The sequence below is a fragment of the Erythranthe guttata genome, chromosome 8 (genome assembly GCF_056151865.1).
Source record: "Erythranthe guttata isolate IM_541 chromosome 8, IM_541, whole genome shotgun sequence".
In the NCBI taxonomy this organism is placed as follows: Eukaryota; Viridiplantae; Streptophyta; class Magnoliopsida; order Lamiales; family Phrymaceae; genus Erythranthe; species Erythranthe guttata.
Window position 1 is genome coordinate 19,861,324 of NC_142540.1, and position 17,807 is coordinate 19,879,130.

The following is a 17,807-nucleotide window of genomic DNA, read 5'->3' on the forward strand; positions in this document are numbered from 1 at the left end:
ATAAAAAAAGAAAATCAAATTTTGTTTGGCCGTGTTCAATTAATTCAAATTAATGAGGTTCGGTGAGATTCTACCAATCAATGTCTGTAGTAATTAGTAAGTAGAGAGTTGGAGTACTTAACTTTCAAATTAATCACACAATTACTATGAATTGTACTTAACTAATTGGATATCAACAAATTACTAATTTTAACTAATTAGTAATTAATTACTCTATAAGAGTGGTAATGTGGTATAGTTGATGAAAATATAAGGTAATTTATAAACATAAAGTTTAGTTATAATTTAAAAACAATTGAGTAATTACTTTTGGGATTTTTGTAGTTTATAAATCTATTTATTTTTTATTTCAACAATTTATATATAATATATAAAAAGGAAGCACCCTCCAAGTGTCAATTTTTGGTATGAATTTCTATGGATTGACTAAATTCTTGGTGGGAATTCCAATAAAATCTCTCTCTCTCTCTCTCTCTCTCTCTCTCTCTCTCTCTCTCTCTCTCTCTCTCTCTCTCTCTAAAAGGTGACAAATTTAGAATTAAAACTTCAATTATTAACTTAATACCTTGGCATTATTATGTTATGTATATGCTGATTTTTTGACAATTTATTACTTATTAGGTGTCAAATTTTCATCTTCTCACATTTATTTTTTAACTACTAGAAAAAGAATAGTTCTTTCATATGAGATAAAATGTGGACATATTTTATATCATAATTTTCTTATTTTATATTTCATTTTATCATTTATATTATTTTATTCGTTACTTAAATCAGATGGAATGTATATTTTATTGTATGGTTTGAATTTAATCGTATTATAGGTCAACTATTCTAAGGTTTTATTTGATTATTTTATATTAAACATATTTTTATTTTTTAAATTGTCCGTGTGCATTGCAGGGGTGAAATACTGATTCAACACGTAAGAAAATTTGAGGCATTATATTAAGTGAATATAATAATTGATGAACAAAGTGTATATCTAGTGTTTGGATAGTGATTGATAAACAAATATTTGAAATCATATGTTTATTTCTTTTGTTAATAACTAAAAATAGGTTGATTTGGTCAAATTGTGACACATTCTGTATATTCGGTCGAATTTTAAAACTATTATTTTATTGCATTGTTAGTTCGGAAATTGTTGATTTTGTGATGTCAAGCTACTAATTGTACAGAACTGCACACTTTTGCAATTGAGACGATTTCACTAAAAACAAAATTCTGTCGGTGTATGTATAACGAGGTCAACTCATACGTCGTCTTGAACCAATGTTTTAAGTCTTCATTTTGTTTTATATATATATATATATATATATATATATATATATATATATATATATATATATATATATATATATATATATATATATATATATATATTCAATTTGTTCCCAAAAAAATTAAAAATGGAAATTGGAAATAGGGATGGAAAAAAATAGACTGGAATCTGACATATTTAGACCGAAATCGGGAGAATTCATAAATTTGGTTTTCTTATTCACATGTGATATAAAATACATAATGATGATGCTAAAAATTAGATCACCTTATATAGTTGAGAATTAATATAGACGGAGTTGGGAGAGCAGAGTGTATCACTGCTCAGTGCTCACGTGCTAAATAGTCCTGAGATACCTGCGAATAGAGAACACGTGAACTATGCCGGGAATTAATCCGGCCTAAACGCCTCCGACGCTCAAGTCAGACGTGCGGATTGTAGAAATAATTGAGAGAATATGAATTGTATTATTCTTCAGATAATAGGGCGTATTTAATAAAAGAATTATATCGTTATTTATACCTTGTCAATTGGGCTGCGATTAATTTGTTGGGCTCAAACCTTATTTGAAGGTGATTGGGTCTTTGTAATAGTGTTCTTCTAAATTAGACTCGTAACCTAGTAGATAGAGAAATTGTAGGCTTATTGGGCTAGCCATATTAGGCATATCACATAACAATATTGTTATTACAAATGTAATTTTAGGGAGAAACAAAGTAATGTGATTGTCAAAAATTAGAATTTCGGGTATATATATTCTAACTCCAATTAAAAAAAAATCACAAACCGAATGCTAGAATAAAAAATATTGTTTGATATCATAATATTATTATACCACGAACCCAAAAAAGAAGAACTCAACCCATGTTGACATAATACTAAGAGCCCGTTTGGCTAAACTTATTTTAAATAGTTGATAAAATTCTTACAGTTTGATAAGTTGTTGTAAGTATTGATAAACTGTTACGTCTTATTTTCAGAATTAATCTTTAAATTACTTGAATAATGAACTTATAAACTATTTTACTCATTACAAGATATTAAATAAATATATAAGGTATAAGTACTTAAAAAAAATCTTAAAAACATATATCAACTTATTTTTTGAATTTTCATGATATTTTTTTAAAAATAATATCAAACATTTTAAAATAAATTATAAGATTGTAAATATTTGATAAACTCTTTTTTAACAGTTTATAAGCATAGCCAAACATCTTAAAAATTGTACGAGTATATATTCAATATTTCTAAGAGGGAGGACTTAACCAAGTCTTCACAAAAATCATTTGTCTTAGTAAACGTACAAGCCCGCGAAGCACGGCATCTTTGACTAGATTAAAATTCATATAGTGTACAACCGGGTGTGTTTGACTTTCACTTACTATTTAATAATATTTTAATTTAATTAAATTCGACATTCTCGAATCATGTGACGGTGCGTAAATCGGAAGATTCCATGACATCATCATCAGGTAGCGGTGGTGGTGACGCAATTACCCAATCATTTTTTACTCATTTGAATAAATAAATCCTTTTTTATTTGTTGTCCTTTTACTATATTATTTAGGGTAAATTACAAATACCCTTTGGGTATAGTCAATTTACGAAAAAACTCATCTTGTTTGGATAATTACATCTACCCCTCCCCGCGCAACTGTGATTTTTTCTTACATCTCTACCCTTATGGTGTCAAATTCAACATAATCATCTAGATTTCGTGGAATGTGCTCTATTTTGTACCCGTTTTGTGTAAAAATACAGTTTCTGATGCACCATAATCTGATATATACAAGCCAAAAAACACATATTATAATCATGTTGCTTCAAAATATGGAGTTCGAATGGGATAAAACGGGTACAAAAGTGATAATATTCCATATAATCTCGAAGATTCCACTAAATTTGAACGCAATGTTGGACGTGTAAGAAGATTTATAGTTAAGGGTGGTTGTAATTACCCAAACAAGAGGAGTTTTTTTGTAATTTAACCATACCTCAGAGGTGGTTGTAATTTACCCGATTATTTATTGTGAAAAATACAATTTTCATCAAGTTTGTCCTATTTCATATTCGATCTCCCATGTTTATAAAAAATACATTTGGTCCCTTATGTTTCAAAAATTCAGTATTTTTAGTCATTTTCGTTAATTTTCCGTTAGTACTAATGGAATCAAGCGTCTGTACATCACTGCCGTAACTTACGGACGTACGGTAAATTGACAAAAATGACTCAAAATGGTAAATTATTGAAACATGAAGGACCGAATGCATTTTTTTGTAAACATGGGGGACAAAATGTGAAATCAGTGCAAACTATAAGGATGAAAACTGTAATTTTTCCATTATTTAATAATTTATAATTTCTATTTTTCTTTTTCACAAATATATTTCATCTTCTATTTTATATGATGCTCGAGAGTTTTGAACATTGATCAAATTTTTTTCTTCTACTTTTTTCCATTTAGTTTTCGAGTCTTCGTAAATTAAAAAATGTAATTAAGGACTTCGTCGTGTTAGGCTAATAGTGACTAATATAACAACGATTTGTAAAAATAAAATTTAGTCTATATTATGATATTATCTATCACTTTAAAATTTTAATAATTCATTAATTCATTTTTTTCAATTATGCACTTATTACTCATAAATTATTTCAGACGTTGCCTAAAATAAAAGAAATACTAATGGGGAGAAAAGTCATGATAAATATTTTTTTAATCAATATATTCTATTTTCCTAATGTCGATACATATTAATTAATATTTTAATATGTTCCGTTGAAACCTCAAACAAAATTAAACTTATGGAGTAATATTATTATTTTATATATTTTCTTTTTCTTCTTTTTCTGAGAGGAAAAAAAAAATGTTTTTTGTTTTATTTTTAAAATATAATAAAATCGTACACATGCAAGATATAATAGAGTGAGAAAATCGTGACAACGAGGTAGATATGTAGGCCAATTAGAAATAGAATATTAAATATTAAATATGTATTAAATGTTGTCACGTTGAGGTAGGCCAAAACTATTAATGCTATACGGCTACGTGTTGTTCACCAATATTTAATATTACATATCTTATTAATTGATTTGATTGCAACTTTAATTTTATCTATCCATATGTTAATAATAAGAGTTTTTTGCAAAAACCACCCATGTGTAATTTTGAATTGCTGAAAAAATATCTGTGTTGAAAAAATTGGCAAGAACCCCCCTATAAAAATTAATCAAAGGCAAAAAGGTCCCTAACAGCTTATTGAGTGCTGTACGCGCGGGTTGTGCGACTGATAGTGTACTTTTGACCCCAAAAGACGAAAATTCCTTTAAATTATAAATTTTCAAAATTAAAAATTCACCTCAAAATTCTATATGCCCCAAAACGAAGTTTTCAAAATTTGCAATTCAATCCTTCCCATTTCCAAAAAGGCCGTCTTCCCAAATCAAACCACAAACGTCACTCCAACCGGCAACCATCTTCACACCATCTCCGGTATCTTCCTCACCGGAAAACATCAAAGGAAGAGATCCACGGTCACCATCGTACCCCCCTTCACCATGTTCGCCCCCATAATCACCTCCACGGTAGCTCTCCGACGTGTGCGGCGGTGGATCCACCATTTGAGGAATTTGATAGAAATTTGTTGGGTTCGGGTTTGGGGTAGGGGTGAAGGGAGGGAGTGGGTGGTGTATCGGTTTAACAGGGAAGATGAAGCAATTGTACATTATCCTCTCTTTTTTATTTTGGTATTTTGTTTTCGAGGGATTCATTTTTTTAATTTTTGGGCTGAATATTATTTTTTTGTTTTATTTTGAATTTAGGGTAATTTTGACATTTCATCTAAGTCAACAGGAAAAAACGAAAAAAGGGGCAGTGTGCTTTGTAAAATACAACGTAGGGAGTTCTTGCAAAAAAATTTTAACACAAGGGGTTTTTCAACAATTCAAGATCACACAGGGGCTTATGTGCAATTAACTCTTAATAATAATTACCGGGAGTTAGGCATAGAGTATGATAAAATAAAATTTTGGGCCATAGTAAGAATACAAAAAAGATAGTGTACTTGATTATATAAAAAAATTAAAGTTGACAATTTATAATTCAAAGAATCAAGATATTTAATTCTTGTACGTATTAACAAGTTATAGATGAGAAGAATGTTGTAAACGAAACAAATTGTTGGTGCCTGGTGGGTTTATTTCACACGGTATATTATTTGATTATTTCTAGGGGCTATATCTATTATTCTAGGTTTAGGGGCTATATCTCTTTCACCAATAAGCCCATCCCTTTAATATTTATTATAAATAAAGGAAACATTCATATATATCCCAATATTACCCTCAACCATTTATACCCAATTTTTAATATGCTCCAATTTCATCATTAACTTTATTTAACCTCAATTTGACCCCAAATTTCACAAATTATTCAATTTTGACCCCAATTTTTTTTTTCCAATTTTTTTTTCCCGACCGGATTCCGGCGTTGACTTTTCAATTTTTTTTTCTTTTGGATTTTTCGCCGGTTTCCGGCGTTGACTTTTTCGTTTTTTTTCTCTTTTATTTTTTCTTCTCTTTTCTTCCGGATTTTTTCGCCGGTTTCCGGCGTTGACCGGCGGTCTCCAGCGTTGACTTTTTTTAGAGTATTTTAAGTTTTTTTTTGTTTGTTTATTTGTTTGTTTGTTTTTTTTTTTAACGTCCGTCGCTAAACATTGACCGTAATTGTGCTATCACTGACAGTAAATTAACGTAATTATACTGTCAATGATAGTTAATTAACGTAATTATACTGCCGTTGACAATACATTTATGTAATTGTTCCGCCGTTGACAATAAATTAACGTAATATTATTATTTATTTTTTTTGTTAATTTTTTTTTTTTGATTTGTTGACAAGTCAACGTAATTATATTACTGTCTTTGACAGTAAAATAACTGTAAACACAATAATATTACTGTCAACAACATCAATATTATTAATTTTTTGGGGTTTTTGCTTTGTTTGAATTATTCACGGAGTAACGTAATAATATTACTGTCTATTATTGTAATATTACTGTAAACACAATAATATTACTGTGGTTGACGGTAATATTACTGTTGTTATAGTAATATTGATGTCAACCACATCAATATTATTATTTTGTTTGTATTTTTTTGTTTGTTTGAGTTATTCACAGAGTAACGTAATAATATTACTGTGGTTGACGGTAATATTACTGTTGTTATAGTAATATTACTGTCACTCACAGTAATATTAATTCTTTTGACTTTTTATCATGTTTACATTTGTTGAACGGTCAACATAGGAATATTACTCTATTACACAATAATAATGAGTTTTGTTGTGTTAATATTACTGTGCTAGAGATTAATATCGCAATATTACTGTGTTAAACTGTAGTTTAGTTAATTTTACTGTGTTTAACAGTAAGATAGTTAATATTGCTGTCAATCACAGCAATATTGTTGTGTAAACGAAAAAAAAAACTATAGAAAGAAAGAAAAGAAGAGAAAAAAATAAACCAAAAAAAAAAAATCGAAAAAATCAGCGCCGGAAACAGGCGAAAAAATCCGGAAGAAGAAAAAAAAAATGAAAAGTCAACGCCGGAATCCGGCGGGAAAAAAAAAGTTTTTGAAAAAATAATTTTTTTTGAAAAAATAAATGTTTTGGGTCAAAATTGAATAATTTGTGAAATTTGGGGTCAAATTGAAGTTAAATAAAGTTAAGGATGAAATTGGAGCATATTAAAGTATGAGGGGTTATTTTAGTCCTTTACAAAAATCTGGACCATGTGTGTACTTATTGGTAAATGAGTTTTTTGTCTTGATCTCTTTATAAATAAGTACCCATTGATGGGCTTATTTGTAAAGACCCCATATTTCTAATTCTACTGAAATATTATTGTCATTGTTATTTTATTATTTTTTGAAAAGATTGCTATTTTTATTATTTATTTCATATAAAAAAGACATCCATATTAGATGAGTGGTAGTTTACCAAATTTTGGATCAACTCATTTGAGAATCTGGAATTCAAATTTTTTTTCCGCATTGAATAAACCTATACTTTCGTATAATAGTTTGCAAATTTTACAATAGACGAGAGTCGTAAGTCATACTAAGCTAACCATACGAGAGACGTAAACTACGTTAGACTAACCATGCGTAACAAACTCGAGATAACGAGCGCTGGCAAGTCGATTCGAAGCTGAATCAATTGAGTCAAGTGCTTCAATCGCTAGATCATTCACACCATGACGGACACGCGGACTAAAAAAAAAATAAAGAATGTATTACTTAATTTTGAACAATTTATAAAATTCCAATTATATTAAGAACTTTAATTAGGACCCAGTTAACAACCAATTTTAGTTTGCTATTATTTGATTTGATGTCACCATCTTTATCTTACTATCACATTATCATTCATTTTTTATTTAAAAAAATAAATTAATATTTTGGCGTGATTAAATTATTACTATTATTATTATTGTTTTTTTTCTCTATATTTGTTGGGCCATATAATATATGACCAGATTCTAGAGTTAGCTCATTATGTGTACATTTAATCTCAGCCCATATTCAATGTCCAAAGATTAGGAATTGTCCAATATAATTTAAAATCATGTTAAATACTAAATAATTTTTTCTATAAGATTTGAGTATCGAAAGAATTGCGTTACATTTGCTTCTATTTTTTTATTGCTTAGAAGTGTGTGTGTGTGTGTGTTTTCTTGAAAACAGAAAGTATAGCAAAATTATTATGTTTTCCCTCTTTTTTGAATGTTATATATATATATATATATATATATATATATATATATATATATATATATATATATATATAATGATTATAATGACCATTTTTCGATTCGATTTATTTTATTTTAGAATAATATTTTTTATATTTAAATTTCTGGAATTTTAATTTTTGATTTTCTAAATTATATATGAGACTCTGATTATCGATCTAATTTTAATTACTGAAAATATTCCTGCAATTTATGATTTTTGTTTAACAAAAGCTACCTTTGTAATATCTCAATATACTATCATTATGTATTTTATATTATAGCAAAGTACATAATACAATTTCTGAATTCGGCCGATTACGATCCATATTTAACTTTTTCGATACAATTTCTTTTGTATCGATTTCCAAAATTTTAATTTTTAAATTTTTGGTGAAAAATCAATTGATGGAAAATTGTCCTCGTAATCATCGAGCATGAGTGGTGGTAATGAAGTCAAAAGTTAGGACAAAAACGTGTTCAATATTTCAGCGCTTACCAACAAAACCAACATTCATATTCTGAATCAGGACCACTATTTATATTTTCTTTTATATATTTTATTATTATTATATTACTTTTTGGCCTTTTTTTATTTTTTTATTTATATAATAATGTAATTATTAATCCATAATTAGGCTTGGTATTCTTTTTTTAGTTATTTTCTATTCGAGGTTGTTCATTAAAAAATTATCTAAGCTCCATTTGTTATAGGAACGTATATTTTCGTTCCATAACGGATCTCGAGCTCGATTACAAAAAAATAAAAATAAAAATAAATAATAGTATGTATAAAAAGTCAAACTACTCGAGCTCAATTTATTTCCGATTCGATTAAAGCTCGTTTGACCTGATTCAATTAAGTTCAACCAAAACCTTAAAATTCCGATAAAATTCAAATAAGTTTTAACATTTACGCGTTTCGGCTCACGTGATTCATTTACATTGATGATATGAAAGATAAAAATGGGAAATTATAAGCTACTTTCAAATTTTTACTACAACTATAAGTGGAAGAAATTTTATTAAAAGATAAATCAATTATATGAGTAAAAATATTAAATATTACTTATTACCAGTATCTAGTTAAAAATTAAAATATGGAAATAAGATTAATTTAAAGATTCATTAGAAAGACCAATTTCTTTGACTTTTTTTGTACTTACCCCTCTCCTAGTAAATAAATTACTTTTGTCTATATTTAAATTTAATCTCTCCAAAATTTTGATAATCAATTCTCTCTCTCTCTCTCTCTCTATCTTCTCTCTCTAACTCTCTCTAACTCTCCTTCTCTCTCTTCTCTCTCTCACACACACACACACTAAAAAGGCATAAGAGATCTGGGGGTCCTTTTCTCTCTCATAACAGTCCCATCAAATTCTCCGCTAAGTGTTATTTGCCATTGCAGGTAATTTTCCGCCATTTTTGCTTCTCTTCATTTAAACCCTCCCTCAATTCACCATCTCCTTTCTCCAGTTTTCTCATTTCTCTGAATATACTATTGCCAGATCTACGTATCTCGATCCTCTTTAGGTACAATTGGATTTTGATCGACGGAGATTGAGTTTGGTTTTTTTTTTTTTAAATAGAGATTTTGTTTTTTTGTGTTGTAATTTGCTTAATCTGCGTTCAATTGATTTTGCCAATTGTTTTCTCTCGCTCAAATTCAATTATGCGTGCGCGATGTATAGCCCCCTGCATGTGTGTTGTTTTGATTCTGTAACGGATTTATTAATTTTAGTAATTTTGTGCGCGTTGGTTGTGATGATTTTGCTGTTAAAGGTTTAAGCTTTGATCTCATGATTTTATTGAAGATTGATAACTGAGAAAAAAAATTAGTTTTATCTGTTAAAAATTTCTTGATGAATGATTACTGCAAGCAATTTCCAGTAACATTGCAATTAATTTGGGAAATCTGCTGATCTATGTTATAAGTGCTTATTTATTATTGTAATCGGATTGTTTCGGTGTTTCAACATTCGTGATAAACTTGCCACTTGTTGCTGTTTTCTTTTTTTTTTTTTTTTTTATTTAACAGGTGTGGAGATTATGGACAACAACAAAGCTGTGGAAGCGGTTAAAGAAGCCAACATGTCAGCAGAAACTGAAAAGGTGAACATTTCATTTGGCTCTCATAGCGGAGAAGCACCGGTTGAAGGCGAACTGAATAAGCAGACCGAGCCTGATGTCCCAAAGGATGTGGTTGATGACTGGCCCGAGCCAAATCTCCCAAAGGATGCAGTTGATGAGTGGCCCGCGCCCTCTCAAATACACTCTTTTTACATTGTGAAATACCGAGCATTGGAAGACCAGAATCTGAGGGCTAAACTTGACATGGCAGAGAATGATCTGCAGAAAAAGAATCAGGCCCGTTTTCAGATTTTCGAAAAATTGAAGATTAAAAGGGTAAACTATGGTTACTTTCTTTTTTAGGCAATGTCTAGTATGCACTCCTAGCTCATGCAACTACCAATGCATGGTGCTGAATGACATGAATGCATTTCGGGACTTTTTTTTTATCTTAGGTTGATCTAAGATTGGTTAAATGGGAATGGGCATAAAAAACAATATCCTCTAGAAATTTGACCGCGATAGAATTGTTTGAGTATAAGTTTGAGTAAGGTCTCGTTTATAAAGTATAATGTGAAATTCATGTAAAAGAATTTTCAAACTGCAGTTTCTAGAACACAATCCAAGTTTTTTGCATTTATGTAGGTTCCCACGTAAGCTGTCAAAACAGCTGATTTTGGTCCAGTCACGTTCTTGTTGTAATTTAATTGTCTACCATACAATTTGGATCATGGAAAACTGGATAATATTAATGTGGTCATGTTTTGCAGGCTGAACGGGCTCAGATAAGAACTGAAATACATTCTTTAAGCGTCGAGAATAAACAGTTTAGGACAGCTATGGACGAAAAGAGAAAAGAAATGGAACCTCTGCAGCAGGCTCTTGGCAAGATGAGAGGTCCTTCTGGAGAGAAGGGTTCGGTTCAGTTATGTTCATCTGAGGCTGAACTCAACCGCCTCGTAAGTTTCAGTCGAAATACATTCCGTTTGAGTTACCACATTGTAATTTCAGAAGCTAATACTTGTGTTTTTGGTAACCGAAATTAATTAGATCAAAAGTTACGAATACCGCATTCAGCATGAAAGCATTCCCCTTAGTGAAGAAAAACAGATCCTCAGGGAAATCAAACAACTCGAAGCGACTAGGGATAAGGTTATCGCAAATGCTGCTGAGGTGGCTCGGCTTCAAGATTCCTTGGGTGAAAAGAGTTCGATTCAAGACCAGGTCAAGGTAAGAAGCTAGTCATGAAAAAAACTTCCTCTTTCTGGTGTTGCCATGTGACGTTGTATTTAATATTTATAACTGTGCGATCTCAGTCGATAGGAGTTGATCTTGATGGTGCTCGAAAGGAGAAACAAGTGATCTTTGCCAAGATTAAGCAACTAGATGAAGCAAAAGTGGCAATAGAGAAAGATATAGATGCTCTAGAAGAAGAATTGACAGCAATCACCGAAAAGAGGGACAAGATATTCGATAATATCAATGGAATGAGGAAACAACGAGAGGAAGGGGTATGATGATTCTGTCTATAATTACAACAATATTTAGTAAATTTGGGTTGTTTCACTTGCTCCATTCTATCATTTATTGCAATCTTTGCACTTTCATGGTGACTTTCAGAATGCGCCCTTCTACCAAAACCGTACAGTCTTGACACAAGCGAAAGTACTTGCCGCAAAAAAAGATGTGGAAGCTGTAAAGGAGCTTGCAGCTTCAGAGGTTTGGTGGATAATTTGCTATATTTTAAGATTAAGTTACTGTGATTATTCAAGACGGTTTATCAAACTTTTTTTTTCTCCCTGTGCTAGGTCGAGAAATTCATGTCGCTCTGGAATAGTAATAAGGCCGTTAGGGATGACTACGTGAGTAGAATCTTGCAATCACTTGACATGAGGCAGTTGAGTAAAGATGGTCGAATGAGGAATATAGACGAGAAGCCATTGTTGCAAGTTGAGAAATCTGTTCCATCCGCAACTGCGGTGGTTAAACCGATCCCAAAACAAACCCCCAAGGAAGATTCCATTCCCACCGCTGAAGGTGGTGTTTCTTCCGACCAGAAAGCTGCGAAACCAAAGAGTGTTAAAAACGAAGGAAACGGCAAAACAGATAACTTGGAGAAAGTTGACGAGGAGGCTTTTTTTGTCGAGAAACTGCCAAAGGTAAAGAAAGATGAAGTTGATGAGAAGAAGTTGAAAGAGCTGAAGAGACAAGAAGAGATAGCTAAGCGTAATCAAGCAGAGGAGAGGAAGAAGAAAATGGCTGAGAAAGCAGCTGCTAAAGCAGCAATTAAAGCTCAGAAAGAAGCTGAAAAGAAGATCAAGGAAATTATTTATTTATTTATTTACTCATATTTTTTTGTATTCTCGATTATGTTTAAAGTGAAAGTTGTCTTGGCTCTCGATTTATACAGGAGCGTGAGAAGAAAGCTAGGAAGAAGAGTGGAGCAGCTGCGGAATCTGAAGAACCAACTGAGAGTGTTACAGAAGTTGCTGAGCTGGAAAATGTGGAGGAAAAAATCGAAACTCCGGTCCCACAAAAGAATAAGGATCGTAAAGAACAAACGGTGAAGCAAAGAGTACGATCTAGAGGTTTGGATTCACTCCCTAAAGCTATACTTAAACGAAAGAAGGCAACGAACTACTGGTTGTGGGCTGGGTCTTCTGCCTTTGCCATTTTCGTGCTTGTTGTTGTTGGCTATAGCTATTTATCTTAGTCGAGGCAAATCCGCTTTGTGTTGAATCGAAGAACTAAAACTCTTTTTGATGATGATGAGAAACTTTTTTATATTAGCAAGAACCATTTTTTTTTTTTTAATTTAATTGTTTTTTTTTTTGCCTCCTCTGTTTTCTGCTTCGAGCAACTGCTCGAGTTAAAGCATCGAAACTGTTGGTAGAATACTTTGGCTTGATATATTTTCAATTTTGACTCTGAATATTTTCTGCACCCTCGACTCTATGTATTCGATGTTTGAATGATGTCGAAGTCGAGTTTATGTGTATTTATTTATATTTATAATTGTATTCGGCACCACTGTGTTATATGAATTGCTAAAAAGTTATAAATATTGACATAGTCTGCTTTGGTTTTAATCTTTTGTAAGGAATTAATTGAAGTATATAGGTGTCTTTTGAAATTAACTGAATATTTATTGTTTTACTTGTATTTTCAAAATAAAATTGTATCATAATTTTCAAATTGTAACAACATTTTGTAGGTTTATACATCCGAAATCATAGTAATTTATGGCTGATTTCATATAGTTTGAAAATTGAATCTTTCAACAAAAAAAATAAATAAATAAATAAAAAGTTACTGAATTATACTATTTAGAGCCTGTTTGACCAAATTTATTATAAACAAATGATAAGTTGTGGAAGAGTTGATAAATTCTGATCTTATTTTTAAATTATTTTTTTAAGTATTTGAATAATGAATTTATAAGTTATTTACTTTATTTTAAGATCTTAAATGAAAATGGGGGCATATGCATTATTTTTTTAATTACTAGACAACAACTTATTTTTAAAATTTTTGACATCTTTTAAAATTTTTTTATCAAACATTTTAAAAGAATTTATAAGCTCGTAAACGTCTCAGAATCTCATGTGTTGTTTTTAACAAATTATAAACTTAGCCAAGAACCAAATAAGACATTTGAATATGGTAGGCCAATCTATTAGATCAGGTCAATAATTAAATCAAACGACTCGATATCCAATTCAAGAATTTTTTTATTAAAAGATTGTTTCAGCTCGTTTTTTTTTTTTTGAAAATAATGAACCAAACTTGGATATTTTCGTTCGATAAACTATGAAGCTCGATTATAAATGAATGATAAAATAATGTAAAAATGAAGCAAGTGAAAGTGTGAAACTTGTAAAACTAAATACTATGTAAAATTAAATAAAATCAATTTATTGGCTCGATTAAAGATTACTCGAACCCAACTTGAATAACCGACCCGGATTCAATTGGGGTAGGGCGAGAGAGGATGTGGATACTCCGCATATCGGCCATGGCTGCCACTGGTTTCTGCTCGCAAGCTTTTGCGAGAAGGTCCGTTCTTCAATTTGAATCGCTTCGTTCAATTCATCTCAGAACAAACCCTAGTAATTTCAGAATCTTCCCCCTCGCCGCTCCGTTCACCTCCTCAGGTCCGTTTGTAATTTCTTCTACTGTGTGTGTCTGTGTGTTTGTATGTTTTTTTTTTCCCTTTGTGGATGGCAATATATTGCGCTTAATAAGAACAATTTCGACATTTTTGTTGTTCGGATTTTTTTTTTTTTTTTAATTATAGTTTGACGGAAGAAATGATCAAATTTCTGGGAATTTTTGAAGAGACTGAATTTTGAGATAATCATTTTTACTAGGGTTTCACGATTATGCGATTTACGGATTTGTAGTGATTGTAGTTGCGGCAAGTGCTATGTTTCGATTTCGTATATTGCGGTAGTTACTCGAAGGATCGACCTTAATCGAGAACGGAATGTATGTTGAGCTAATGAAATTGCAGCCATATGTTAAAGGTGGCCTTATATTGGTAACCATATAATTAAAAATTTGAAAGATATTGTTGATATTTGATACTAAGTTAGAAGAGCTATTATGAACAGGTTTCGTTTAACCATCTTGAATTTTGATTTTTTTTAATTATTTATTTATAGTTTGACTGAAGAAATGAGCAAATTTTTGAAGAGACTGAATTTTGAAATAATCATTTTTATTGGGTTTCGCGATTATGCAATTTACGGATAGTGCGTTTTCGTTTATCGTGGTTACAATGTAGTTACTCGAAGGATAGACGTTAATCGAGTACGGAATGTATGTTGAGCTAATGAAATTGCAGCCATATGATAAAGGTGGCCTTATATTGGTAATCATATAATAAAGAAATCAAAAAATTATTGATATCCGATACTAAGTTAGAAGAGCCATTACGAACAGGTTTCAGTTTAACCATGTTGATTTGGTGCTTAATTTTATTACAATTTACGGTTGATAACTTGGTACAGTTATTGATGCTCTTGCAACACAGCTTCGGGGGTATGCCATTCTCCCACGCAGGCTGTGAAGGGCGAAACCGACATTGTTCTCAAAGGTGCGAGAGACAAGGACACAGTCGAAGATGTCAAGCGAGTTCTTGAAATGGTATACATCATACATACATACATACATTACTCTTGCCTAGTCAAAGATAATTTCCTTTCGTCTTTTCTAATCGTTAGATTGTTGTGAAACTATTTTTCTGTTGTGCGTATATTATTAGGCGAATCGGGCATCATTGAGGCGAGAAGTTCTACACACTGATTTTCTCACTCCGCCCGTGTTAAAAGAATCGATGCTAGCATTAGAGAAGTTTTCCGACATCAAAGTTGTTTCTCAGGGAGGATATCCGGAGGTTAAAGATTCAACTTTTTTTTTGTTCGTTTTCCTTTTGTTTTTTGAGATTCTGTGACATTATAAATTATCTTAAAAATTTATTGCATTTACGTATAAATAATTCAAGGCTGAACGTTGTCGGCTCTCCGTTGGACATCCGGAAGTACTGACATCTGATCCGGACATTGTTGCAGCATTAAGGTGAGTTAGACTCAGTTCATACGCCTATGTGTTTTTCGGCAAAAATATGCATGAATTTTATTTCCGATTTTGAAGCTGTTTCATTCGGCAGTATTTCGGGGAATTTCGGGTTTGAACCTTATTCGCATGGCGACTTTCTTGGGGCAATTCTCGGAACTGGGATTGTTAGGGATAAGCTCGGAGACATTATTATATTGGAGGTATAAATTTGAACCCGCTATCAGTATCGCAAATTCGGTTTCGTTTCCACCACTAATATTTTAACCTGGTAAACGAAACCTCTTATTTTACCAAACAGGTTAATGCATAGGTAAGACTCGGAATAAGTTTCGTTTTTACAAATTGGTGTTGCCTCTTATATATACGACTTTGTTTCTTATCATGCTATCATTTCGAAATACCCGACTGTTTTAAAGTTCAAACATTAACCGTTAGATGAATTACTCCGAACATTTGTCTTTATTTCGGTTATGTAGGGAGAAAAGGGAGCTCATATTCTTGTTGTTCCAGAACTTGTCGACTTCCTTGCATCATCATTGGACAAGGTAGGCAGTCTTATATACAAAACTACGCATTTGCAAACCATCCGGGACACGCTTAATACTAATTAAATATTTATATCGTTTTTTTTTTTTTGTTTTTTTTTTAGAATCCAAAAGTTATTACATTTTTAGATGATGATCATGAAATTAGCTTCAACATGTCCCACAACATATGCATTTTAATTCGAAATAATACTTAAACCCGATGCAAAAATTCAAGGAACCGGTCTCAATAAATAAGAAAAATGATTTTCTCTTTTCCGTTTCTCGACAATTTTGCAGGTTAGGAATGTTTCTGTCACCTGTCAAAAAATACCATTGCTTGCTCTCGAATACCAGCCCCCGAGGTTATTACTACATATTTGATATTTTATTTAATTTTTTTTTTCTTGCATCATTAACAGAGACGTCGTTTTCACTTATCCTCATAGGACCAAGTCTTTCAAAGCTGTCGAAGCATCACTAAGACTCGATTCCGTAGGTAGTGCCGGTTTCAAAATTTCACGATCCAAAATGGCTAATCTGATCAGGTATGTTATGTATGCCCATTCTACCCTTCCCTTCCCTTTTTTAATTTTGCGAATTTTATCGAGTAATTGAACTGTGCTGTACGTATTATTTTGGTATATAGCGACGGAGATGTGCGTGTAAACTGGGCCTCGGTGACGAAAAGCAATACAACGGTAAGAACAGGAGACATCATCTCTGTTAGTGGTAAAGGAAGATTGAAGGTCAGTCATTTAATCTAATCTTTTAAATGCTACAGTATATATATAATATATGCCGATTTAATTTCTTGATTATCTTCTAATCTAATGATTTAAATTTATATCATATAAATAAATAAAATATGCATTTTATATTTTTGTCTTGTTGTAAGAAGATTCTGCTGTCTGTTCAGATTGGAGAAATAAACTCAACAAGGAAAGGAAAGTTTGCAGTGGAGCTAATAAAGTTTTTGTGATGTAAGAGATACCTTTTTTATTTTATTTTATTATTATGTTGTATTTATTTATTCATTTCTTTTAATTTTTATTTTGATGTATTGGATGATGGATAGCCGGTTTATTGCAGCACCGGTAAATTATACACTTTTGTTATATACAGTTAAACCTATATAAATTAATACCAATCGCGTGACTAATAAAATTCTATTAATTTAGTGAAATATTAAATTATCGAACTAATAATATAATATATTTTTATCAGAGTCGGGACAAAAAAAATATTATTTAAGCAAGGTTATTAACTTATTGAGGTTCTACTGTATCCCGTGCTTACGATCACATAAAGAAAAATTCCACATGTTCTTTTTTTTTTGGGACAAAGTAACCATCAATTATATATGTGCATTAGAAAATATTACTTATCTTACAAACCACATTAAAAGTATAAGTGTATGTATATAAATTGTTGATTTAATTTATCCAAAAAAATAAAATAAATATTACTATCAAGTATCAAGTATTAATTGTTGTATAGTTTGTTTTCTTGAAGTTAAACAATGAACCAAAATCAAGAACATTTTTTGT

At 31.1% G+C, this 17,807-nt stretch overlaps 2 protein-coding genes across 2 annotated transcripts; both read left to right on the forward strand.

Moving 5' to 3' along the window:
* Positions 1-10,122: 10,122 nt before the first annotated feature.
* Positions 10,123-13,096, forward strand: LOC105970407 (proton pump-interactor 1). Its single transcript, XM_088822285.1, is given in 7 exon segments — positions 10,123-10,489; positions 10,924-11,112; positions 11,204-11,383; positions 11,470-11,664; positions 11,774-11,872; positions 11,962-12,546; positions 12,549-13,096. Coding segments are annotated over 7 exon segments (1,923 nt in total). The 5' UTR covers positions 10,123-10,132; the 3' UTR covers positions 12,867-13,096.
* Positions 13,097-14,079: 983 nt separating this feature from the next.
* LOC105970460 (RNA-binding S4 domain-containing protein) lies at positions 14,080-17,424 on the forward strand. The gene is made up of 10 exons (XM_012995285.2): positions 14,080-14,307; positions 15,189-15,301; positions 15,420-15,551; positions 15,660-15,733; positions 15,825-15,933; positions 16,210-16,278; positions 16,558-16,622; positions 16,707-16,805; positions 16,907-17,006; positions 17,177-17,424. Exons 1-10 carry the CDS (start codon positions 14,145-14,147, stop codon positions 17,237-17,239), a joined length of 987 nt encoding a protein of 328 aa, XP_012850739.1. The 5' UTR covers positions 14,080-14,144; the 3' UTR covers positions 17,240-17,424.
* The last annotated feature ends 383 nt before the right edge of the window (positions 17,425-17,807 follow it).

Coding starts and splice junctions, on each gene's coding strand:
- LOC105970460 (XM_012995285.2), top strand. CDS start 14,145: ATGTGGATACTCCGCATATCGGCCATGGCTGCCACTGGTTTCTGCTCG. Junction 15,734..15,824: donor GACATTGTTGCAGCATTAAG/GTGAGTTAGACT, acceptor TTCATTCGGCAG/TATTTCGGGGAATTTCGGGT. Junction 16,623..16,706: donor CTCGAATACCAGCCCCCGAG/GTTATTACTACA, acceptor TTATCCTCATAG/GACCAAGTCTTTCAAAGCTG.